General features: G+C 38.5%; 1 protein-coding gene across 4 annotated transcripts in view; it reads right to left on the bottom strand.

The window, feature by feature from the left end:
* LOC139443104 (uncharacterized) overlaps window positions 1–27766 on the bottom strand; it is a 31356-nt gene that overhangs the window by 2721 nt on the left and 869 nt on the right. For 2 of the 4 annotated variants that reach the window (XM_071224043.1, XM_071224044.1), the window contains exons 2-7: window positions 18760–18973; window positions 6291–6408; window positions 5211–5345; window positions 4483–4670; window positions 3669–3742; window positions 1684–1758 (exon numbers count right to left, since the gene is read on the bottom strand). In XM_071224043.1, the coding sequence (XP_071080144.1) occupies window positions 1684–1758; window positions 3669–3742; window positions 4483–4670; window positions 5211–5345; window positions 6291–6408; window positions 18760–18895 (726 nt within the window). In that variant the 5' untranslated portion in view covers window positions 18896–18973. Of the gene's footprint in view, window positions 1–1683; window positions 1759–3668; window positions 3743–4482; window positions 4671–5210; window positions 5346–6290; window positions 6409–15043; window positions 15315–18759; window positions 18974–22139; window positions 22172–27766 lie in introns of those variants that run through there. The other 2 variants (XM_071224045.1, XM_071224046.1) reach the window with 2 other exon arrangements.

Below are 27766 nucleotides of genomic sequence, written 5' to 3'. Positions count from 1 at the left end.
ATCCAGCAATATTACAACTTGGTATTAATCCAGCAATACCACAGAGAGGCATTAATCCAGCAATATCACATTGGGAGGTTAATCCAGCAAAATCACATTGGGAGGTTAATCCAGCAATATCACAGTGTGAGGTTAATCCAGCAAATCACATTGGGAGGTTAATCCAGCAATATCATAGAGAGGGGTTAATCCAGCAATATCACATTTGGAGGTTAATCCAGCAATATCACCAAGGAAGATTAATCCAGAAATATCACTGAGGGGGATAAAACCACCAATATCACTCAGAGGGATTAATCCAGCAATATCACAGTGAGGGATTAAACCACCAATATCACTGAGAGGGATTAATCAAACCGAATCACAGAGGATGTTAATCCAGCAAAAGCACAGGAAATTAATTAATCCAGTAATATCACTGAGGGGGATTAATATTATGATTGTTCCATTTTTAGGATGGATTAAAGAATAAAGATACAAAATGCAACAAAAATATATATTTCATTTGATAATAAACTGGTAAAATGAAAAGTATAGTCTCTGCTACAGCAAAAACCTAATAAAAAGAACAAACCATTTCCTGGCAACTGAGAATAGTTGTTACGCAAATTCAAACAGATTAAGAATCAATTACAGTTTGAATCATTGACATGATACCATGCTGTAAGGGTAACATTATTTTTCAAGGCATTATCATTTACAGCAACCCGAGGTCTGATATTAACTGCCTGATGATTGAAGATATCTTAGTAATTCAAATGCATGGAAAATAAATCATTAAGGAAGGATAATTTTAATTTATCAATGTCTCAATAATAAGTGGCCAAATCACAGTCCCAACACCGATTATCTCAAAATGTTCCTGTACTAAAAAATCTTCATTACTTTAATGTAAGTTGTGCAACACATTTCTCAAAGAATTCAATCTGATTTAGCCATTACAACAAAACAGTCCTTTTATCATACCGTATATGACCACGGATAAACCAAAACCCGTAGTTAAGCCGAGGTGTTAACATCAGCATTGAAATACGAAAGAAAATGATATGACCCGCAGATAAGCCGAACCAGGAAGTGAAAGGCAAAAAACACTGCGAAGTCGGACTGCAGACATGTGCTGCTGGTACTCGCAGATATTCAAAAATATAAGATGACCCCTTTCTACAGAATCTTTTTTCTGGTCCTAAAAAATTTGGCCTATACGCGGTCATATACGGTACAAGTCTGCAAAACTTTAAACTTCAGGATTTTTTAATCATTTTAAAGCAAGTACAAATACTTCTATATTTCTGGTTCTTGTTTCACAAAGAGATCTTACCACTACAACCATAGGCAAGATGCTAAGATCTCCTTCTGGAAAGAGCCACTGTGTAATCAACAGATGTGAATGGGCTAGATCTTAATACATTACATGATTAATCAAAAGGTGAAAACATGCAACTGTTTATGGATAACAACTTCTTTATTCTTTGAAAGGATGTTTCAGGGCTACTAAATGTCCCTTTATCAGTTGACCCACCTGACAGTTTCATGTCTTCACGTTCTTCCAAATTCTAAAAGCCTATCAAAGACCCAATCAAAAGGTATATCCCGATCCTTCATTACAGCTTGATATGAGCTGACAGTTGTCTTCTTATATCATTGAGTTCATGAGAACAATGCAGGAACAATAACATGACTCACAGTTTTAATGAATGGAGATGTCGTCAAGGAAGTGTTGAAGCCTGCTGCTGTCACAATCACCAGGAGTGCTTCATTCTGGACAGGAAACATAATGAACATGAAGGTGACCTTCTACAGGTAGGAACATTAAGGACATGAAGGTGACCTTGTACAGGTAGGTACATTAGGGACATGAAGGTGACCTTGTACAGGTAGGAACATTAGGGACATGAAGGTGACCTTGTACAGGTAGGTACATTAGGGACATGAAGGTGACCTTGTACAGGTAGGTACATTAAGGACATGAAGGTGACCTTGTACAGGTAGGTACATTAGGGACATGAAGGTGACCTTCTACAGGTAGGAACATTAAGGACATGAAGGTGACCTTGTACAGGTAGGTACATTAGGGACATGAAGGTGACCTTCTACAGGTAGGAACATTAAGGACATGAAGGTGACCTTGTACAGGTAGGTACATTAGGGACATGAAGGTGACCTTCTACAGGTAGGAACATTAAGGACATGAAGGTGACCTTGTACAGGTAGGTGCATTAGGGACATGAAGGTGACCTTCTACAGGTAGGAACATTAAGGACATGAAGGTGACCTTGTACAGGTAGGTACATTAGGGACATGAAGGTGACCTTCTACAGGTAGGAACATTAGGGACATGAAGGTGACCTTGTACAGGTAGGAACATTAGGGACAAGGTGACTTTGTACAGGTAGGAACATTAGGGACATGAAGGTGACCTTGTACAGGTAGGAACATTAGGGACATGAAGGTGACCTTGTACAGGTAGGTACATTAGGGACATGAAGGTGACCTTGTACAGGTAGGAACATTGAGAACATGAAGGTGACCTTGTACAGGTAGGAACATTAGGGACATGAAGGTGAAAGTCTACAGGTAGGAAACATTGGGAACATGAAAGAGACCTTCTTCAGGTAGGAAACATTGGGAACATGAAAAAGACCATCTACAGGTATGAAACACTGGGAACATGAAGGTGATCAATCCAGGGACTGAGATCATGAGCATCAATCCATGCAATTGGGATACGATGACATGCATCAACCAAGTCAGCAAGCCTGACCACCCGATCCTGTTAGTCGCTTTTTACAACAAGCAAAGTCGCTTTTTATGGCAAGCCTGGGTTACTGAAGACCTATTCTACCCCGGATCTTCAGGGGTTCGGGGAACATTGAGTACTATTCTAAAAATTAATTGTCGGTGGGCATATTTAAATAATCATTTGTACAATAACAGTCTACAAAATGAAAAGTTGCGGTTATTCAAAGGACGTGTGGCAATACATTTCCATCAGAATACACAATAGAAATCTACAAAGAGAATGTATTTCAAGTTTGGAGGACACAGGAGAGCTTGCTATTTGGTGCTTTTCTATATACAACTGTGATGTCATATGTTTTGCGTCACAATGAGAGACATGACATCATGAATGTGATGTGGGGTGTAGAATGAAACCTTTGCAAGGCTTGCTTAGTTTTTTTCAGGGGTGCCTTGCTACATGCTTTCATTGCTTGTCATATGTTTGAGTGAATTATTACGGTGTAAACAAACTGTTTGAGCATATACAGCGCCATATATTGCTTAGAGGCTACTGTCAGTGATTCCATAAATTCTGATTGACAACCCACTCAAAACACTGGACTCAACCCCTACCGCTTCACTCAGTATATTTGCTAAGACCTAAGAGTTAGCATTTTATTTAATCATAGTAGAAAGGAGATAAACATACTGTGTTTCAATGTAGAGCTAGGTTACTTGGAAATTTAACCACACTAAATAACCTTTGAAACCTCACGTTGCGCATTCGGTCCCAAATTCAATTTAGCGTAGTTAAATCTACAGCATGTTTAACTCCTAAAAAATGATAAATTTATTTAATTTGCGATGTGAGATATTATTATACTGTGATGCTAACAAAGATCTCCAGTATCCTGTACAAATATCCGACACACAGACATCATGACACTTACTTCTTGTGATAGTTTCTTATTACTCTCTTCAAGTCTGTTGAGTCTGCTCAGCACAAATTTGTTGTGATCCATAACTAGAAAAAAAGAACTTAGAAAGTTGGGAAGTATCACTGTTACTTGACTCAAGCAGCCCTAAAAACTCCTCAGTGTACACCTCAAAGAAAAACACAAGCTTCTCTGAGAGGTGAAAATGTGTTGCTGTTAAGGTACCAAACATCATGCACTGACATCATTTTAGCATCTACTTTACAAACTGACAACCTCACACAACGCCATACTGAAAAATAAAATAATAATCCGATACTAATATTTAATTTATTTTTTTTCAACCTGTCCATGCTTATCAATTCCAATGGCCAACCATGCCAATGCCAAGCCTCAAAAATATATATTCAGACACTTTTTATTTTTTGTTGTATTTCAACCTGTCCTTGCTTAAAAAGTGAATATTTGTTGTGGTAAAGATAATAAGCAGTAATCATTTTTTACTTTATTTCATTAACTGACCAAATTGCTGCCAAACAATAAAACACACAAAATTTCTTGTTAATCAATTACTCATCTACTAACCATAACATAACCATAAAAAAGAAGTGTGGCATTGCCTTGGACATTACACTCAGACAAAGATGGGTGAGTGAGTGAGTAAGGTTTTACAGCACTTTTAGCAATATTCCAGCAAAATCCTGGCAGGGGACACCAGATATCGTTTTCACACATTGTACCCATGTGGGGTAACAAACGTAGACATCATGAGTGAATGGTTTAACGACTAGCCCACCCCACCACCCCCAGACGAGGATAGAGGGCTGACCTTGAAAGACGAGGAGGTAGAGGCTGAGAGCCAGGGCGGCCAGGGCGAGGATGCTGAGGAGGAGGAGGAAGGCACACTGGACTTGCACGTGACGCTCCAGGCTGGATTGCTTCTGCTGCTTCTTCTTGCGGGCATACGATGATGACGCGGACTCTCCTCCGGGCTGGTACAGCGGGTTGTAGCGTTTCCTGAACACACAGGCAACTGAGACTTTGGACTTGAGATATATATTCATAATCTGTGGCTGACTGTTTCTTCCTAATTCAGATTAACACACATTTCACTCACATGTGTGGTAAGCTGTTCTCATCAATAACTTACAACATAGACAAAAAGCAAAATTTATTGTTATATATATAAGTGTGTCTTCGATCTTTAAGTATCGCATGAAAAAATACCAAGGGATGTAACTAATGCTAGAAACATATTTCTGTCACATCCAGAGAGCTGTTTAAATCGGACCTGAATATCAGTACCATGCAAGTCCAGTTTAAAGTACAGAGTACGTTCACATAACATTTGATGAATTATCTAGCATTTGTATGTTCATGAAATATGTCCAATTTCTGCATATGACGAAATCAATCATAACAAACATAGTAAAATAGCCATACTGAACTCATTAAGTGTTATGATTTAACTTATCTTTAACATCTCAACCCTAACAGAGGGTTGATCTTCATGGAGGGAGATCTTCATGACACTCAAAGTGTAAAACCGTTACTCACTTCTTATCAGCAGCTGAGCGGAAGATGGCAGCAGTATCATCTGTATCCATCGTCACATCAGTCATAGCAGACCTCGACTCGGACACCACTGACTGCCTCACGTCATGGCCTCCATTAGGCGTCTGTGACACGCTCCTGAAACCAAGACATCATCAAGTCATCAAGTCAAACACCCCAGTATTTCAGTTATATCCCAATGTGTCAGCTTCAATTGGAGCTAAGCCCAAAGGAATGCAAGACTGAGACATTGACCACTCAGGTCACACTCCCAAGCCCAGGCAGGTGCTGACAAGCCAGGGATCCCTATCTGGGATTCAAACCTCGACCACAGGATATGGGTAAACTTATGGACAAATTCCAGCTCCTTTGATGATAGGGGACATGTCCTTCCTCATCAGCATGATCACACACCATGATATGAATTCTTGTCGTATTACCACGTTACTCATCTGCTGCATCAAATATTTCAATGTCGCAACAAATGAATACTCTCCTTCAAAGAGGTTCAGACTGCTGAGAGGGATGAGTGGTACAAGAAGGAAGCTTACTCTGCCAAAAGAGTCTGTGAGTCCATTAGATGCATCTTCCCGAGGCAAGAGAGTTAACTGACTTTATAAGTCCAGTTTCCACCCTTGCCGAACTAGGCTGGTATTATGGAGTTACATTTGGCTGGACTAACGAGTCTTTGCATAGTCCAATCAAAATCACGCTCTGGAATCGAAATCACACAAGTCTGCAAACTTTAAAGCTTAGTTTATGTTTAGGCCAAACAGAAGACAAGACTACTATATTGGAAACAGGCACCAGCCCAGCCGACCTGATATGATGGTTAAACAGTGTTCAAAGTTAACGTAAGTTCACTAGTTTGACACTAAAATAATACTCAGGAAGGACTATTGATGTTTTTTACTTTATCCATTGGAATATAGTGACTCAGTAGATCATTTTCATAGATGAGAGAAAATAAATAACAATTTCTGACACTGCTGAATGTACACCGCTGAAAGACAACCGTAAGCATTGTAATGACTATTATAGATAATAACAAACCTTATATGGAAATGCATATGAAGTGATTACCTTGCAAGGGTTCCGTGAACATCCTCATAGTGAGAGTCGGAGTCGATGTACTCATACATGGCTGACGACTTGGGCCTCGGGGAGTTTGACAGCCGATGCATCTCGAGATCAGCTACACCTGTGGTGAATGAATGTTGTGTAACTCAAACAGCCAGCAATATTTCCACATTACATCAATACCTGTAAACAATCAAGTCTGGATGAGACAATCTACCTGCAACAATGTGCAGGTTGTTTCACAAGGTTTCTATTAACACTAGCACTGCAAAATATTTTAGAAGTATTAGCTCTTCTATAAGTAATGAATACTGTTTTTACATGTTTAGTTTCACAAAGGCAGATATAGGTTTACGAAAGATTTTAGGATGGGTATTGGAGGTTTAAAGTGTATCACAATATTTTGCGATGCACAAGGCCGTATTTCGATACGTATCATGATATATTGTATAATTCTAAATTTTGAATTCAGAAGCAATCTGTTACAGTAAGGTATGAATTCATAAATGGAACAAAACAAGATGCTCGTACAACATAATGTTTACTCAATAAACACTCAGACATCTTGGGGCTCCAGATGCATGCTCCGGGGCAGCGTGGCATTTGGCAAGTATATAAGTATTAATCACATCATAAAAATCACTATTTGAAATCACCTGATATATCAAGCATGGAAAAATGTCATTATGATATATATCGAGGAAAACATTTACCTCAATTTACAGACATACCGCACACCCTTACAAAAGAAGTAAATAATCTGCTATGCTGGAAGCAGTCATAAAATGTTCAGTTCTCTCTCTTTACTCTCTTTCCAAATACAAACAGACATGTTCATATTGAGTATTGAAATCTTCATTTGTCATGAAGCCTTGAATCTTACTGTTTGTAATGTTGTACAAGAATGTGTGTAATAGATTAACAAGACAGTGTCCATATAATTTTTCACAACACTTTTATTGATTTTGTTAATACTCTTTAACTTTTATAATTAATAATTCTATTCGTGAATGGGTAGAACTGTGTTAACACGGTCATGTGTAATACCACAGCTACAAATAACTGAATGAATCAAGACAAACCAGTGGTCGATAGTGTGAACATCAAACCACCGAGCAGAAAGACATACATGTATTCAGTTGTAAAGAATGATCATACAAGTACTAATGTTATAGATTATGCTTAATTAGGTTGAATTTATGTTTGGGTCTTGGTTTGTTTGTTTGTTGTTTATCACCACGCTCAAGCAATAGTCGCCTTTTACGGCAAGCATGGGTTGCTGAAGACCTCTTCTACCCCAGATCTTCATGGGTCTTGGGTCTTAGTGATGGAAATAATTTATTTATTCAACCTAGAAGAAGAGAAAAATTACAATTCCCAGTATGAATATATCCAGTATATCATACAATATTTGTTTTACCCAAGATGGAGGTTTCAGCTTTCAGCTTTCATGGCTGTCTGTTCAGTCAAAGTATTGTATTCTTTACAACCCGGGTACCCAACCCCCTATTACCCGACCCTACCTGGGTACCCACTGTAGCTATCAAAAGTTGGGTACAAAATGTCCAATTGGGAATTGTTTGAACCAGAGCCAGGCAAAAACTATTTAGATAGTAATATATATCATAGGATCATAGGTTTTCGGACATCATACGTTTTTGTACAGCCATGTTTATCACAATTACTCACGCTATAGCAGTGGTGTGGCATCACGCAGACATTTTAAATAGCCAGATGATGGCTTGTTTTAACAGAAAGTTGTCGTTTATAAAATTAAGTGAATGAGATTTTTTACAGTGTTCATGTGATTAGAGGGAAAACTATGAATTTTCTTAAGCGCCCCAAAACCCATAACACAGGGATACACGTATAAAACGATCTGATCATGCATACACTTTTATAAAGCATATGAAAGTCAGAAGGAATGAGTGAGTGATTGGTTGGTTGATTTGTTGTTTTATGATACACTCAGCAATATTCCAGCTAAATGACAGCGGTCTGTAAAATAATCAAGTCTGGACCAGACAATCCAGTGATTGACATCATGAGCATGGATCCATGCAATTGGGATCGATGACAAGCATCAACCAAGTCAGCGAGCCTGACCACCCGATCCCGTTAGTCGCCTGTTACGACAAGCAAAGTCGCCTTTTACTGCAAGCATGGGTTGCTGAAGACCTATTCTACCCCGAAATGAGTGCATAGTCAGAAAGAAACGCGAACATTAGTGACATGTAGTGTAACCATGAGTTATAATTACAACACTACAAGTACAGCACTACCTGAACACTGCTGACTATGTTGGTAGATGTACCACAATCCATGGAAACAACACTACCTGAACACTGCTGGCTATATAGGTAGATGTACCACAATCCCTGGAAACAACACTACCTGAACACTGCTGACTATACAGGTAGATGTACCACAATCCCTGGAAACAACACTACCTGAACACTGCTGGCTATACAGGTAGATGTACCACAATCCCTGGAAACAACACTACCCAAACGATGCTGGCTATATAGGTAGATGTACCACAATCCCTGGAAACAACACTACCTGAACACTGTTGGCTATATAGGTAGATGTACCACAATCCCTGGAAACAACACTACCTGAACACTGCTGGCTATATAGGTAGATGTACCACAATCCTTGGAAACAACACTACCTGAACACTGCTGACTATATAGGTAGATATACCACAATCCCTGGAAACAACACTACCTGAACACTGCTTGGTATACAGGTAGATGTACCACAACCCCTGGAAACAACACTACCAGAACACTGTTGGCTATACAGGTAGATGTACCACAACCCCTGGAAACGAAAAGTACCAGAACACTGTTGGCTATAAAGGTAGATGTACCACAATCCTTGGAAACAACACTACCTGAACACTGCTGACTATACAGGTAGATGTACCACAATCCCTGGAAACGACAAGTACCAGAACACTGTTGGCTATAAAGGTAGATGTACCACAATCCTTGGAAACAACACTACCTGAACACTGCTGACTATACAGGTAGATGTACCACAATCCTTGGAAACAACACTACCTGAACACTGCTGACTATATAGGTAGATGTACCACAATCCCTGGAAACAACACTACCTGAACACTGCTGACTATATAGGTAGATGTACCACAATCCCTGGAAACGACACTACCTGAACACTGCTGGCTATACAAGTAGATGTACCACAATCCTTGGAAACAACACTACCTGAACACTGCTGGCTATAAAGGTAGATGTACCACAATCCCTGGAAACGACACTACCTGAACACTGCTGGCTATAAAGGTAGATGTACCATAATCCCTGGAAACAACACTACCTGAACACTGCTGGCTATAAAGGTAGATGTACCACAATCCCTGGAAACAACACTACCTGAACACTGCTGACTATATAGGTAGATGTACCACAATCCCTGGAAACGACACTACCTGAACACTGCTGACTATATAGGTAGATGTACCACAATCCCTGGAAACGACACTACCTGAACACTGCTGGCTATACAGGTAGATGTACCACAATCCCTGGAAACGACACTACCTGAACACTGCTGGCTATAAAGGTAGATGTACCATAATCCTCGGAAACAACACTACCTGAACACTGCTGGCTATATAGGTAGATATACCACAATCCTCGGAAACGACACTACCTGAACACTGCTGGCTATATAGGTAGATATACCACAATCCTCGGAAACGACACTACCTGAACACTGCTGGCTATATAGGTAGATATACCACAATCCTCGGAAACAACACTACCAGAACACTGTTGGCTATAAAGGTAGATATACCACAATCCTCGGAAACGACCAACTACAGTGTATCATGTAGCCACACATTTCTGGGAAATGACACTTGTGTGTGTCTGTGAGTGGGTGTAGGGTGGAGCCACTAGTAGTTGGGGTTATCTGGTCATGATAAACCATACACATTATTCTGCTTACTGGTAAGTCCTATCATTGGCTCCAAAGAAAACAATAATGATGACAGCAGTTAAAATTAATAACTCTTATTAACTATTAATTAAGCCGGTCCAATTATTTAATACCACAATGGAACCTGTCGATGGAGTTTTTCCAAATTTTGAAGAAGTGAAGAAAAAAATACAACTTTTGTTTTTGTCTACTAAGGGAATGAATCTTGTTTTAAGCCATAGTTACCAATATTCAGCTATATCACTACATCATACACATAATCAGGAAAAGACGTAATGAGTCGTGGCCGTCAAAATTGGACAGTTAATAAGTATTTTTAAAGTCACTTTTTCATCGACATCAGTGTAAGATATTGGGGGGAAAATGGGTAGGTACAAAAGTACCAGGGTTTGTAATTTGAATCTGTCAATCACACTGCATACTTAGGTCTAGAATATGAATGAAGATTGCTTTACTTTCTCTAATCAATTATTGTTCAGTACTTTCATTATCGATTTATCAAGTGATGATTAGGTCATTTTGGTCCATGAGCTACCTCTTGGTAATGGGATATAAGGCAAATTATAAACTGTCTTTTTATTATTTAATATTACATATCACTTGTGTTGTTATTATTTCCATTAAGAATACGATTTGATATCAAACATGAATTCCCCTATGTACAGACCAAAAGGTCTGTCCATGTGACTTGATATTTTCAGGGGGTTTTCATACTTAATAGTTATTCATGTGACATACTACTAGTAAATAATTTTCTAGCTAATGTCTGAACTTTTTTTATTACTTGCCCGTGAAGAGATCACCCGTTTAATAAACATACAGCTGTATTACACATTGTGTAATACCAAAACGCGTGCTTATGTACTCTCGGAACACCTTTGATGAACAAATATTGAAAGCTCTCAACATCTGTTGGCTTATTTAACGACATTGCGTATGGAGTTGATAGATCACTGAGAGGAGTTCATGCACACTCGATGACCCCAGCAATCTTGTTGCTAGGCTGACGTCACATGGCATTGTTTCGCCGATGGATCTTGCAGCAAAATTCCACAAATTATGTCATCGGGTATTGTGACGTTATTGTAAACTTTGAGGTGCAAGGCCCGTTCCACAAGGCGATCAACGACAGTCCTTAGTATAAGTTAAAGTATGTGGGTTGCAATAATCTTAACAATATTTTGTGAATTCTAAAGGTGGACCGTTGTATGGTATTAAATTCATACGTTTCAACTTTTGACCTGTTTGAAGTATTATTCTGTTAAACTCAAATGGACTATGCTGTGGATCGCGTAGGTGTCAGCCTATTCATACTCAACAGTATAATTCAAAAAACGTTATAAATGGCAAGCAATAAATAAAATACTAAACTCGCTCCCGTGTAAAACCAATTTAGAGAAACTCGTGAATAGTTGTGGTATCTGACTCGCTTTCACTCGTCAGATACCACAACTATTCACTCGTTTCATAAAATTGGTATTACACGGGAGCTCGTTTAGTATTCTATATGTCTCTTCAAAATGAAACTGACCCAAATAACTTAAGATTAAGTATACCGGTAAATAAAAACATAAAAAAATAATTATTTTATGAATCACTAAACCTGTTTAAGCACATTTATATGTTGCCACCACAGAAACAATAGTCTCAGATAACATAGATGAAATATCATTGCCCCTTTTAAAAAATGTTCATTTCTAGTCATGTTGATTGTTAATCACAAAAGCACTTTCTGTTGACATCTATCACAATTGCCGTGATGTCGACTTCCTGTAATGGCTCAGCTGGCCTTTCCAGCCAGGTTCTGTAAAGGCCTGGTTCTGACATAGTGACCGACATTGTCCTGGTCTCAGACAAACAATGGTTTGTCAGCCACTTCCCTTGACTCACTATCACTATGACACCATCAAATAATTTCCATTTTCCCTCCCCTACATGAAACAATTGTGATTCCGAAACACATAGTTGATATGCAAGGAAGATAAGGATAAACTTGGAAAATCTAAAATGTTCTGTTCAAAAAGGGCAAAATGAGTAAATGAGTTGAATTTAACCCTGCAATATATAACAACATTTGGACTAATCACGATGGGGGGCAAAAAGCTGAAACGGGGGGCAAAAAGCTGAAGCAAGTGCGGGATGTTTACCACTGTCATGAAACCACCAAGCACACAGGAATGGTCCTGACAAATCAACAATAAGAATCAGGGCAAATCTGGCATGTAATCACTTTCAAATTAAAAGAAATTTACTGTTAAAGCAATACTCACCAAAAACAAATGTTTGACAACCATCAACAAAAAAAGTTGATCTACCTCAACTGGCTACCTTGCAGCATGAAATTCTAGTGATATGTCCTTCAAACAATGAACTCTTCACAAGCCAATTAAGCTAGAAACCTTTGGACTTCCTTTTTGTCTGATTTGTGCCAAATGCCAGTATCGCCAACGTTTGGACTGATTTGTTCAAGATGAAAACCTTTCACCCAAATAGTAATTATGTGTGGTTGTCTGAAACTTGGTCCTTTCAGAACCGATTACCACCTACAAGTTACATTCCACATCTACAAGATAATTGGGACTACTGGCACCCCTGTATCATAGTCAGTGTAGCTGGCATATAACGTTACAGGGCCAGCCAAGCCCTGCTGGACCAGATTGTGTTCATCCAGTAACCTGGTTGTTCAGAGAATTATTATTGGGAAGGTCTACATATACAACCCAAAAGAAGTTCAAGAACAACTGATTTATTCATGTTAGTATGAAAGCATAGGGTGTTTTTTTAACATATTACGAGTTGTATATATAGAAAAGGGACATTACGAAACAGAAACACATGTTAAATGACTTGCTGTTGACTAGTTGAAAACTTATTTGCTGAGGTTACAAAACAGAAATACAGTGTACTGGACCTCCCTGTGGTAAGATGCTAAAGTTATTATTTGAGCTTATTAAACAGTAAAACATCATTCAGACTAGTGTCTAAAGTGACAGGCTGGAAAGTCAGAGTATTGTAAACATAGACTAGTCAAAATGTAGGAGTGTATAGTGAGATCAACTTCAATACTTACAGCAACTAAGCGACATTATGGTGCAGATGCAGTTTTCAATCTCAATATCACCACCTGCTTGTTAAAGTACATACGAACTGTGCCTCACAGTGACATCAACATCCATATACTTAAACTTGCTACAGCGGGTACTCGGGTAAGGTCGGGTAATAGGATGGTGGGTACCCGGGTAGTAAATTTGGACTCGTCCCAGCCCTAGTATATTCCCTAATTTACATGCAATAATAGTATATCATTATTTCAATGTGTGTTCTGAGTACATCATTGTTACAATATAGGTTTGTTTCTATATTCATCATTTGCCGGATGAACCATAAATCAGCTTTGTTTCCCTTTCCCCAGAAATCCAATTATACGGTAATTCCTATCCCAACACAACCCTCCCAACATGTAGTAGAGTTCCATGAACTACACAACCAGTGACTCATCAGATATACAATATAGATGGAAGGTCTTGTCAAACTTGCATAATAGGGCTGGGACGAGTCCAAATTTACTACCCGGGTACCCGCCCCCTATTACCCTACCCTACCCGGGTACCCACTGTAGGTCTCAGGAGATGTCTCAAAATGTCCGATTGGGAATATTTTTAGCATAGCCCTGGCAAAACGTATTTAGATACATGTATCAAACAAACTGGTCAAGCATACACTGAAGTTGACTTAAGTTATCTTTATTCAACCATATGAAAAATCAGAAGGAATGGGTGCAGAGTCAGAACGAAAAGCGAACATTAGTGACTTGTAGTGTCACCATAGATTTCTAGATAATTTTAGTCATTAAACAATATATCACGTGACTAACCACGAGTCCGGGTAGTCCGGTGGGTACCCAGGTCCTACTCAGTACCCACCCGACCCGGGTACCTGAGTTACCCGTCCCAGCCCTTTAGCATAATCCTCTCATCATCAAATAGGTTATAGAGTTGGAATCAGGACTAACTCAGCCACAGACATATACCGACATGCAGTTTTGTGATGACATGCTAGGCCATGCCTGTGTTGCTGTGACTGTGAGAACACTGGATCATTGCTAGATGAACTTGACAAATTCTCCTTTACAAAGTGAGGAGAAAAGTACAGTAAACTACGGTTATAACAAACTCAAAGGGGCCACTAATTTTAGTTCGTTATAGCCGTAGTTAATTATAAGCATATGTACAGCTGACATACAGCAAATTGACGGGACAATAAAATAAGTTCATCATAAGCGTGTTCATTATAAACTTGTTTACTGTATGTAATGACAATGACTATGAAACACAATTCCACTTTTCACCCAATGATTTCTCAACATGTCCTTTTAATCAATAGTCGTATGATAAATCGTGTTGAAAAGCACGAAAGTGAAATGGGTTTACAATCTCGCAAGGAGCGATATGTGATACAGTGATATGTGTTCGGGATACACTCAGCATTAGAAACAAACAATTTTAGTCCACTAGTCCTTATAATGATAACAAATAGCAAAACCATTAAAAGGGCAAAGTTCTACTAGTCCTTATGATACCTTAACTATTGGGCCGTTTGGCAAGGACTATAGGACTAGTCCCATTTTCTAACACTGACACTGCATCCAGTATTGTGTTCATCTATAACAAATCTGTCCCAATAATTCCCTCCAATTCCTCAGCTAGTTTTACCCATCAAATCATGTTACAATTTCCTGTTCAAAGCCCATTCCAGTATCTAACTTAAAGGTAGAGAATACTCACTGTACGGCTACACGGTGCTAGTCCACAAGTCCTCGAACTCACATCACGATCACTACAAGAAAACGTCTACTTGACCCAACCGGCTCATTTCCCCTCCTCAACAAGCCTGGTCTTCCTCTCACACACCAGCACAACCATCACATGAACTCAGAGTCCAAGCCTTCCCTCAACTGATGACCAAATCCATTCACTTCTAAAATCAGGAAATATATCTTCCAACAAGTCATCAAGGACATTCCCTATATTATGATTTTTCCAAAAGATATCACCAGTCATCTAAGATCTCGGTATACTTTTCCTTTGACGTCTAAAATCAGGGAATATATTTTCCAGTGAAAAGCAAGGACATTCTCTTAAACCTTGATTATTTCCAAACAAATCAACCTCAATCAATCCAGCTTTTAGAGACCTCCTTGTTTACTTTTGCCTGAACCGGAAGAGCACATGCACACATCTGACACGAAATACCTGCCTAGAATTCACATTGAGCCAGGAAGACTGGAGGTGGCTCACAATGCATGTTTACACATAGCCTGTCCCAACTTATCTGTGTAACCCCGCATGTTATCTCAGGTCAGATGTTCACCTCACGCAGTACGCGGTACACCATCAGTCTGGCAATTGTTGAGTAATTCCATATCTCTTGATCTCTAACACATTCACTGTTTGTGGTAATCCGTTTAGCTTCTTCAGAATCATGCTACAAGCATCTCTGTGCCAGTTTTTGATCCTTACATCATCGTCTAAGAAAGACTTTAATTATTTATCAAAAGGATAAAATAATCCTGTGGAAACTATCTGTATTTCTGTTTATAGAGGTTAAGCTGTAGGGTAAGAGTGTGTGAGTTAGTGAGTGAGTTAGTAAGTTGTGTTTTATGACACGTTGAGTAATATTCCTGTAATATCTGGAAAACCAGAAAGGAGCTTCATTCATTCTACCATTGCAGAGAATCAAAACTGGGACTTCAGCAAGACAAGCCAACACTTTAACCACAACGCTACCTCAACATCCCTACAAAGTTGTATTTTACATAACTTTGAACAGTATTGATCTCACTGTGTGAGCCTAATGAGGAGAATATGGGATGGATTTGAGATTTAGCTCTGCACAGTGAGTGAGTGAGTGAGTTGGGTTTAACGCCGCTTTTAACAGTATTCCAGTCATATCACGGCGTGTCAGCTTAATGTGGGAGGAAAGCCCGAAGTGATGCAGGTCTCAGACGTTTACCACTTCGGTGAAACCCACGAGCACTGGTATGATGCTGACAAACCTAGAAACATAATCGGGGCGAACCAGGATTTGAACCCATAATCATAGGTTTCTGGCGTGCCCAAGGGACGCAACTCAGCACAGTGAATCGCAGCACTTAGACGACCGGGCCACCCGTGGCCCATAGCTCTGCACAGCAACTTGCAGCACTATTACTGTACATATAGAGTCCCTATATCAATTCAGATGGCAAACAAAAACATGAGCTCAGCCTAACCATCAACTTTGATTGGAACAAAGATAGCTGCTCATAGCAAATACTACAGTGACAATGTCTCTGACTTAGGGTTTTGTAAGTGCAAAGGATAAACACAATTTCCTTATAATCAAACAAAAAGGTAAATAGAACTTTTTGGAGTAGCAAACATTTCAACAAGATGTTAAAACAGCACAGGCACAAAACAATACACATTTGCCAAATTTATAGATTTCAGGAAAGCACAAGAGCCTCCCAAACAAACCCATGAACGGACAAATTCTAAATTTCATACACACATTCATAACAGACAGAAATATCACACCATCCCTCCAAATGTACATTAGATATACTGACAGTGAATAAGGTGTGTGTTGAAAAATCTGAAGTTTTATTGTGTGAGAAAAAACGGAAATAATGGCTATGATGTAATGGAGGTAAGGTATTCAAACGAATTACATGTATGTGCTATTCATTTGTGATACCTCAAAAATGATTATCTCTATACAGTTGGTTTTTTGTTTGGGTTAGTCCATTAATTAAAAAGGTAACAGGCAGGTCAGTCAACTGTGAGCTTTGTTGTCATAAGTTATAGGAGTTTTGGAAGCACGTCACACTTACCCTTGAGCTACGAAAACAAAAACAGTTTATTTCCAAACAATTACAGTGAGTGAGTATGGTTTTACACCGCTTTTAGCAATATTCCAGCAAAATCAGGGCGGGTGACACCAGAAATGGGCTTCAAATATTTTACCCACGTCGGGAGTCGAACCCTGGTTTTCAGCATGACGAGTGAACACTTTAACCACTAGGCCACCCGACCGCCCCTCAAACAATTAAACTTAATCACGGAACATATGCAGAGGATCTGAATTGATGTGTACATGTCAAATTCACAGGATTCCTCTTATAAATACATCGTTCTTGGAGACTATTGTCTACTGACAACTGTTACAACTGATGTGCAGAACCATTGAGGAAAATAGAAATATATAAATGGCAATACACATTAGAAGTAGGCATCGTAATATTGAAAATACAATTAAAGTTGTAATCAACAGTGTTGCATAGCATATTACCATGAAATAACATTTACACCGTTGTGACCAAGTTTGTAATATCCTGCACACTCCATCCAAGACTCAACATGAAGCAAAAGATTTCGACTCTGTAATTTACACAGAGCATTCTCCATGGTATATTCTACAAGGGGGCATATTAATAACAATAAAATATGGTAACCAACAACCGCCTCCTTGGCCTAGTGGTAGAGCGTCCACCCAGAGCGCAGAAGGTCTGGTGTTCGATCCCCGGCAGCGTCATACCAAAAGATGTTAAAAGATGGTACTTGTTGTTACCCTGTCTGGCGCTCGGCATTAAGGGGCTAAAACAAGGACTGGTCGGCTCGGAGTCAGTATACTGTGTCTGAGTGGGGTATTCATGTTAAACTGCGGCATGGTATCTCAGTGAGCTAGCACTATAAATCGGCATCAGTCCGGACTAGTACAAGCAGCCACACAAACACATGCACGTCGCTATATAAGTGCAATAATCTTGGACGCGACGTTAAACCCCATTTCACCTCACCTCACCGGTAACATACACTGTGTAACTGAGGCTTAGGAGGCATATTCTACACAGTTCTGATATTGTGTCTTGTACTGTCATGATACAGCCTATTTACCGGAATCATATTTTCTGGTGTAAGTTCGGTTTGTTGTTGGTTGGTTTGTTTTTTAACGCCGCACTCAGCAATATTCCAGCTATATGACGGCGGTCTGTAAATAATCAAGTCTGGACCAGACAATCCAGTGATTAATATCATGAGCATCAATCGACGCAATTGGAATCGATGACATGTATTAACCAGGTCAGCAAGCCTGACCACCCGATCCCGTTAGTTGCCTATTACAACAAGCATAGTCGCCTTTTACGGCAAGTATGGGTTGCTGAAGACCTATTCTACCCCGGAATCTTCACGGGTCGGTGTAAGTTCGGAGGAAATGCTGTCTTGTGGACAAGAGTAACTGGCATACTACACTACTGACTTGCTGACAGGCTATTTCTGCTGTAAGATGCTGATAGCATTGCTATGAGGAAAAATCAAAACTCATTGCTTACTAAACTGTATAATTGACATACCAATCTACACAGTGGTACATTTTTAAAAATGTCTGCATTATACACAAGAAAATATTGCATCACCAACTGAGTATCACCATATTATACAATATTACCAAATAAAACTACCTGAATCAAATCTTGGCTTGGATTCCTGGCGTCCGTCTTGACGTAGGTCAGGTTGTGATTGCTCAGGCTGGTGTTTCAGTCTAGGGTCGAGATCATAGTCTGCAGGCCGGGGCTGGAGGTACCCATCTTCGGACATTTTGTCTTTCCTCCTGGCTCAGAACAAGGCTCTGACGTTACACATGAACTACAGACCCATCAGTTGTTAACCCTACATCTGGAAAAGAAAAGAAACATTTAATGATTGTTTCATTTAAAAAAATTACAGGTTGAAAAAATAACCTTTTCAATGACGGTCTAGTTCTATAATGTGATCTTAATCAAGATTTCACAGGAATCAAAACCACAATCAGCAGATTCAGCCATGGATAATAAAGGATGCAACCCTGCACAGCCAAATTCATCACCTAACAGTGTTTAGATTTGGTTTCCTTGAGGATTCTTGAGGATTGTATTAGACTCAAGCAATGCACAAGATCTTCGATTTTTAACACAGGGCCAAGAGAAGGAACAATTGACTTCAATACCTAATTTTAAACCTTGCACTATGCTTCTTGACCACTGGGCTACTCATGTACAGTGGTTTCTGAATCAGTGACTACCCCGGTATATCTTGTTTTAATTTGTTTGTGGTTTAACACCGCACTCAGCATTATTCCAACTATATGATGGCGGTCTGTAAATAAATGAATCTGGACCAGACAATCCAGTGATTGACAGCATGAGCATTGATCTACGCAATTGGGATATGATGACATGTATCAACCAAGTCAGCGAGCCTGACCAGCCGATCCCATTAGTTGCTTTTTACAACAAGCATGGATTGCTGAAGGCCAATTTTAAGCCATAATCTTCACGTGACTCGGTATATCTATACATATAGGTTTGGTCTCTGACTTAACATGCACTCAGTATATACATAGTAGAGCCAATCCCATATTTGAACAAATTCACTAATATAAATCTGTACATGTAATAAAATTTTATGATTTGTGAACTACTGTGTCTTGTATCTACATATCTTTCTCTGTTCCATACAATAAGAAACTTAAAATATCTAAATAAATATGTTTAAAAAGATTAATAATTTGAAAATCTGTTTCACTAAATATAGTGGTTACAGTGTTATCAAATGGCTAGTTTAGCTATCACTTATATTAAGGTATATATGCCCTGCACATTGTATTTGAAACAGGACAAATATCAAAATAAATATCATAAAATGCAGCAGTATCTCATATCTATCTATCCCCATTCATATCAACAAATCAATGAACACATGCACAAACGTTCTTTATCTATATCTGATCTAGTCTGACTCATGACAACTTTAAGAGTCTGAACACTTGTGGTATTGGAGTCAGCAAAAGATTTTATGATCTTACCAATCTTTCAAAACATCTGCCATGACACACCAGTCCATGTCAGAATGTTGAGATCTGATTGGTTCACATGATCTGATTAAATATGATATATCCCGCCTGGGAAGGAAATCAATCGAGATACTGCTATAAGTCATAGTAGATGCTAACAGACGATATTATTGGTAACATAATCAGATGAATGCACAAGCAGGATCCTTTCTCATGTTCCGTGATAGACTGGATAAACCCTTCAAAACAGGATCTAAAACTCATAGTCATTGAATGTATTACATATTTCTTCAGCTAGTCAGAGTTTTGTCTGCGACTTGTTACATACATGCTATGGACTTTGACTAATTTAGATTTCTGGCAATACTGGACGATAAACAAAATTTCTTCAACCTCATCTCTATGTCCTGTTCCTGATCCCATGCTATAATCTCACTAATCTGGACCTTTGTCTAAACCAGACTAAACTTACAGTACCAGAAGTTTGGTTTAGACAGACACTATATGCCAAAAATGGTGGTTAACATTAGGCATGTCAAAATACATTGCAGTATTGATGTATTGACTGCAACAAAGTGTCACAATATGTATTGCAATACTTCTTGACAAGTATTGATACTTGGCCATACTTACAAAACAACCTATACATGTAATATTTCATGTTTCATTGAAGTTATTCCATTTATTGTGTTATTTATTATACAGAACATCCTTACCCTTATCACAAACACCTGGTGTCATCACAGATTTTCAGTGATCCATTCATATAATTTTCACTCCTATTTTGACTTTTACGCGCAATGGAATCTGTTTTTGAGGATGATCTAAACTGGATGATTCCTTGGCATTGACAGTTTATATTTACCTAAAGTGAGATCTGCAACCATCAAAATTATTTGACATGTTAGCTACTTTTACCATGGATGCGAAGTCAAACAGTGCTCTTGGTGCTAACTAGCTTCTGTATGCAGTACTGACAGCACATCTGCTAGTTATAGATATACAGTAAACTACGGTTATAACGAACTCAAAGGGACCACTAATTTTAGTTCGTAATAACCGTAGTTCGTTATAGGCATATATACAGCATTTATACAACAAACGGTCGGGACTAAAAAATAAGTTCATTATATTGGTCAGTTCGTTATAAGCGTGTTCGTTATAAACGTACTTTACTGTATTTGCTATTTTACTCTAGAATCATTATGTCCCAATTTATCAATTACATAATAATTGGACCCATGAAGATCCGGGTTAAAATAGGTCTTCAGCAACCCATGCTTGTCAGAAAAGGTGATTATGATTGTCGTAAGAGGCGACTAACGGAATTGGGTGGTCAAGCTCGCTGACTTGGTTGATGCATGTCATCGCCTTCCAAATGCGTGGATGGATGCTCATGATGTTGATCACTGGAGTGTCTGGTCCAGACTCAATTATTTACAGACCACCGTCCTGTAGATGGTGAGTGCGGCGTTAAACAAACAAATATAATAATTGTGACATACGTTTTTAAGTAATAGCACACAGCCCTATGTAACATCACCTTGAAGGGATGAGAAACAGCTCTGAAATGTCTCAACAAACAACAAAGAAGTTGTTATCAATAAAACGTCCTCATGTTCTTCCAACTCCTAAAAGCCTATCAAAGAAATAATACTCTGACAGTTGTTTAACTTGTACCATCAAAATTGATATTAAACAATTGTCCTCACATACACACAAAGTATTCAATCTAAAAATGTTCTCCTTAACTTCTCATGCCCATGTTTAAAAAACACAAACCATAAGAGATCTAGACTGCAAATCTTACACACTATACCAACATGATTAATACTCAGACGTTTGTATAACATGTGCCATAACAATTAGCTATCAAACTAAACATGAAAGCAGTCATTCACTCTAAAAATAAACTTCTAAAGAAGATAAAACAAAAATCACCAAAAGAGTAAACAGGAAAACAAAAGGTTTCTGTCCCACTTCCCACAATAAACACTGCAGTAGACCGACCTGTGAGCCGTGTGACAGCTTCCGATGTTAACAGTGGCGAGGATACTGGCAGTTAGTCAATGGGGGAAAGGTGTGGAGAAGGACTATGGAACACAATACAGGGGTCAATGTACTGACCTTTATGTCTGACAGAAACATTTACCCTACCCACATGTCAGCAGGGTACACAGAGCAGTCATATTGTCCTGCTACACCGTTACTCAATACCCACCCACTGATAGCCCATTTTCTTACACATTGGACAAACTCCGTATTCAAATACAGTAATAAACTGCACAGGCTATAAAGTTAAGTATTTCTGTGTCTCAGGCCCAGTTTGAGACACCTACAATCAGCTTTACCCATAACTTGGCAATACACATCTCCTTCTATTCAGCTGTGTTTTCTGTTAAAAAGTGTGCATAACAGAGAAGAATATATGAATATCAATAATTTATCATACTGTTAGGTATCCATCAGGAGACTATCAGAAAATAAATACATTGGTCATGGAAAAAAAAGCACCATGTATGGTGGCCACATTTTCGGCAAGGTTTGTTATGGCTTCTGTTGTTGATGATGATAATAATTTATTATTTTTGTATATTTTTAGAAATTCAAATATTGAAATGAAACTTCACATTGCCTCTCTCCTATAGGCATAAAAAGTGTTCATTAAGTTTGAAAAGAATAGGTCACACACACAAATTTCCTCAAAAGGACAGAAAAGACGTAAGGGCGGTCAGACAGACAGATTCCTTTGTATAAATACTATATACGCTCACCCTTTTAGGTCGGGAGTATAATAATAGGCTATTTATATTGCGCATATTTCCACACCACTCAGGGGCAAGTGCTAATATTACCCCGGTCACTGGATCAGTGTGCACTCAACAATCATTCTCATTCTCAATATTAATATAAAGAATTTATATATGAAAAACCTCTCTTTACAGTTCATGTTCAATGTCATCAAATCCCCGTTGGCCCCTCCTTACAAAAGAACATAAAAATTTAACTGTGGTCAATTATGGAGACGATTGATATTTAAAAATCCAAAGATCTTACATTATGTATTTATTCATTAGTAATATTATATTTCAGGTTTTTGAAAAACTGTAGGTCTAAAAAGTCACTGTACCTGGTAAATGTTTTTGCTTTGTGTTTGTTCCTCTTCCATCCTTTAGGGATTCTCGCACAGTTACGTCCCCAGTACCCTAGTACACAATATGGCATACTGTATGCACACCGTTTTTACGTTTATACCTCCATATTGTTTGTTTGTTTGTTGTTTTACGCCACACTCAGCTATTCTCAGCTACATGATGACGGTTTGTAAATAATCAAATCTGGACCAGACAATCCAGTGATTGATATCATGAGCATCGATCAACACAATTTGGGATATGATGACATGCATCAACCAAGTCAGCAAGCCTGACCACCCGATCCCTTTAGTCGCCCGTTACGACAAGGATAGTCGTCTCTTACGACAAGCATAGGTTGCAAAGACCTATTCTAACCTATATCTCCAAATATTAATATGAGGCAATGTCCATTACAAGTATGCTTCTTCTCAGCCAGTTTCTTTACAACTGCCTCGTGTCAGGGAGTTGGCATGTGTCAGGCATTTGTCAGGAGTCCTGACATCAGAAATACTTCTACAACATTACAGTTTCTTATACCTTTCATATCTTGTTGCAGTCTATTAAGCTCAGCCAAGAGTCCACATGCTCAAATATACTGCCAATGATAAAGATCATTTTGGCTGGTAGTTTTTGGTGCAAACTGACATTTGCCACATGCTTGGTGATAATACTTGGAAATAACCACTCTATTGGCATTGATCCTGATGGTTGTTTATCATCCTATCATCGTCCATGAGGAGGAAATAGATGTGATTCTGTTAGTGAAAGACTGAGTTTTCTGAAGTTGAAAAAAAGGGATATTTTCATTGCAGTCAGAAAAACACTTGATATTTCACTGCAGTGAACATAACTCTGTGACGGAACTATTGTCTTGTAAGAGTTACCTCCCCATAAACTGTCTGCCTGTTTAACGTAAATGTCCAAGCACCTCACAGCGTTAATCCATTCGCGGAGCTCTCTATATTATTGCTGCCACGAGGCGGCCACAACCATGGTTGAACATTTCGACAGGACAACATTTTATTATAAGGATCAACTGTGTATTCTTTTCCAATTCATTGAGATATGATAAATAAACAATGCACAAACGTTTGTGAGAATCTGCTACACTACACAGATTCATAGTTTGCACATCGGTTTTTCGATTCTTACCTCAATAAAAAAAAGAAGTACAAAGTCAATCCTTAATTGAACTTCTGATGGTTGTTTATCATCCTATCATCGTCCATGAGGAGGAAATAGATGTGATTCTGTTAGTGAAAGACTGAGTTTTCTGAAGTTGAAAAAAAGGGATATTTTCATTGCAGTCAGAAAAACACTTGATATTTCACTGCAATGAACATAACTCTTTGATGGAACTATTGTCTTGTAAGAGTTACCTCCCCATAAACTGTCTGCCTGTTTAACGTAAATGTCCAAGCACCTCACAGCGTGAGCTCTCTATACTATTGCTGCCACGAGGCGGCCACAACCATGGTTGAACATTTCGACAGGAAAACATTTTAACCACTTTACTATCGCTGCCACCAGGCGGCCACAACCATGGTTGAACATTTCGACAGGACAACATTTTAACCACTATACTATCGCTGCCACCAGGCGGCCACAACCATGGTTGAACATTTTGACAGGACAACATTTTAACCACTATACTATGGTTGCCACCAGGCGGCCACAACCATGGTTGAACATTTTGACAGGACAACATTTTAACCACTGTACTATCGCTGCCACCAGGCGGCCACAACCATGGTTGAACATTTCGACAGGACAACATTTTAACCACTATACTATCGCTGCCACCAGGCGGCCACAACCATGGTTGAACATTTTGACAGGACAACATTTTAACCACTATACTATCGCTGCCACCAGGCGGCCACAACCATGGTTGAACATTTCGACAGGAAAACATTTTAACCACTTTACTATCGCTGCCACCAGGCGGCCACAACCATGGTTGAACATTTCGACAGGACAACATTTTAACCACTATACTATCGCTGCCACCAGGCGGCCACAACCATGGTTGAACATTTCGACAGGACAACATTTTAACCACTAGGCTACAAAACAGTTATGTGGTAACATGTGATATTCCAAAGGTTACATGAGATGCCAATTTTGTGAGTTTAAATGAGTCTAAATACATTTTAAGTTGTGTTCATTGTAATTCCTGCATTCTGATTAGCTGAACTGGTCACGTGTTATTGCAGTCATTTCCCGATGATCATAAAAAATAAAGCCACACCCACCAATGCGGACTACTTTCACCACTACAGAATGTCGAGGAATCACAATACTTCAGTCAAGGGAAATCAAGGACTTTTTAGCAACATTCATGCATATTTATCATCCAAATCCCCAAACAGCAGAGAAGTGTTTATCAGTCTCGTCATTTTTGTCTGCTTTGATTTACGTAATTATTTTTGAATTAACTACTACAGATAACACATGTTTTCATTGTCAAATTTAATTATAAGGATCAACTGTGTATTCTTTTCCAATTCATTGAGATATGATAAAAAAACGACGTACAAACGTTTGTAAGAATCTGCTACACTACACAGATTCATAGTTTGCACATCGGTTTTTCGATTCATACCTCAATAAAAAAAGAAGTACAAAGTCAATCCTTAATTGAACTTTCAAATAATGTCAATTTGGTCAAACATTCAATATAAAGTTATCTCTATTATCAGGTATCAGGGATGCAAATAAACTAGCCTGATCAGTGACACCGCATAAGCCTAAAACGTGAAATTCTACTAAACCTTGGGATACCTGAAACATTAGAAAAACTGTACCAATTTGCATGCCTGAGTTACTGACACCAACAATCAATCACTGATTCCTTACAATGTAAGCACCCCAACGGATCAATCATTATTCATACATAAATCATCCAGTGTTAGAGATAACTTGGGGTCACGGTGTCCTTGAGGTTTGGTGTGATGTCATCTGAATCTAGCATGTCTCAGGATCCTCTGAATGTTTCAGAACACCATGACTTTCATTCTTAATTTTGAACCTTAAAACATCAAAAATCAAAAGTCTTAATTCTAAATTATTACAGATAGTACAATACCACGCTGATGCTATGCTCATGCTGGTTAGAAATATTATTTTTTATATAGTTATGTGGAGCATAAACAGGGGATTACACAAAGAATGAGGAAACATATCTATATATACTGGATGGACCTGGAAGTACAGGGAATATACAATACACTGACAGATGGGGATACGGAAAAAACAGGGTCTTAATACAAGCTCCTGAAGCATGTTGTCTATTTCTAGTACCGTATTTGACATAATAAGCGCCCAGGGCACTCTCAAAATTAGAAATAGGGGGCTCTTATTAGAATATTATTTTGGTGAAAAACAACAGAGTTGAAAGATCATAACTTTGTGGTTTATGCTGACAGCCTGAAAAGTTTATACACGTATATTTTCCAGAATTTAATTTCCTATAATCAAAGATGCAGATAACACATGTATTATACACGAATAAATAAGTCTTGTGTACATTGATCAATTGGAAGGGGTGATAATTGGGATTGTTCAATATATTAGCAAATATCGCCGTGGGCGCTTATTACGTCAAATACGGTAAATATGCAGAGACAAAAGATTGATGTGCCAATAAATATATTGCTAGTGATTCGGTGGCAATTGATTGACTAACCAAGCAATGTTTCCATAACACTGCACCCCCAGGCCCCCACCCCCCACCCATTTCTCTTCAGGTGGCTCTTATGACAAGTATGGGATACTGGGGACCAATTCTAACCCAGAATATCCTACTATTGACTTTTACAATGAGTATATGACGGGAAACATAAATAAAGTTCACTATTTTGTCGTATGCAAAGAAAACCACAATGTTCTGTTCATGTCAAGTATGAAAGTGTGACATTTTTAAAAAAAGAATTTTTTATAAACAACATCCTGTAACATGTGCAATTACAAATAAACAAGTATAAATAGAAAACATGTATAACCAAAAATAAGATGCATCTTCTCTCAAATATATTTTTTTATTTTAACAAACCATTGCAATTGAAAATATAGTATATAACTTTGCTTGAGCCAAATCATGTCTGTGTGATTGTCGATCAGTCTCTTACTTATTTCAGTTGACAATAATTCATTAAAAGTATATCAGCATCAGAATCCAGCACTAGTCCCATAATGTGAACCAAAGTTCATAATGCTTAAGGTAGAAATTGTATAGATTACTAACAATTGGAAGCAACAGTAGAAGGACTTATGACTGAAATGAGTTGGTTTCTACCCCTTGAGATATTTGCATACATTTGTACATTAATATATGTATGTCAGCCTTAGCTGAGGTTGGGTTTACCTAATATGAATGAGACCAGTGGAATATCTAAAAATATCTAAAGATCTGATAAAACAACGTCCATTGGGTCATGGTCGGTTAAGAGAACACTCCATCATTATCTTACCATGACAACGTTGGAAATCCTATTTCAA

This window comes from Haliotis cracherodii, unplaced genomic scaffold (assembly GCF_022045235.1).
Source record: "Haliotis cracherodii isolate W230 unplaced genomic scaffold, xgHalCrac1.p SCAF_5, whole genome shotgun sequence".
NCBI lineage: Eukaryota > Metazoa > Mollusca > Gastropoda > Lepetellida > Haliotidae > Haliotis > Haliotis cracherodii.
This window is presented reverse-complemented; position numbering and strand designations above follow the sequence as displayed.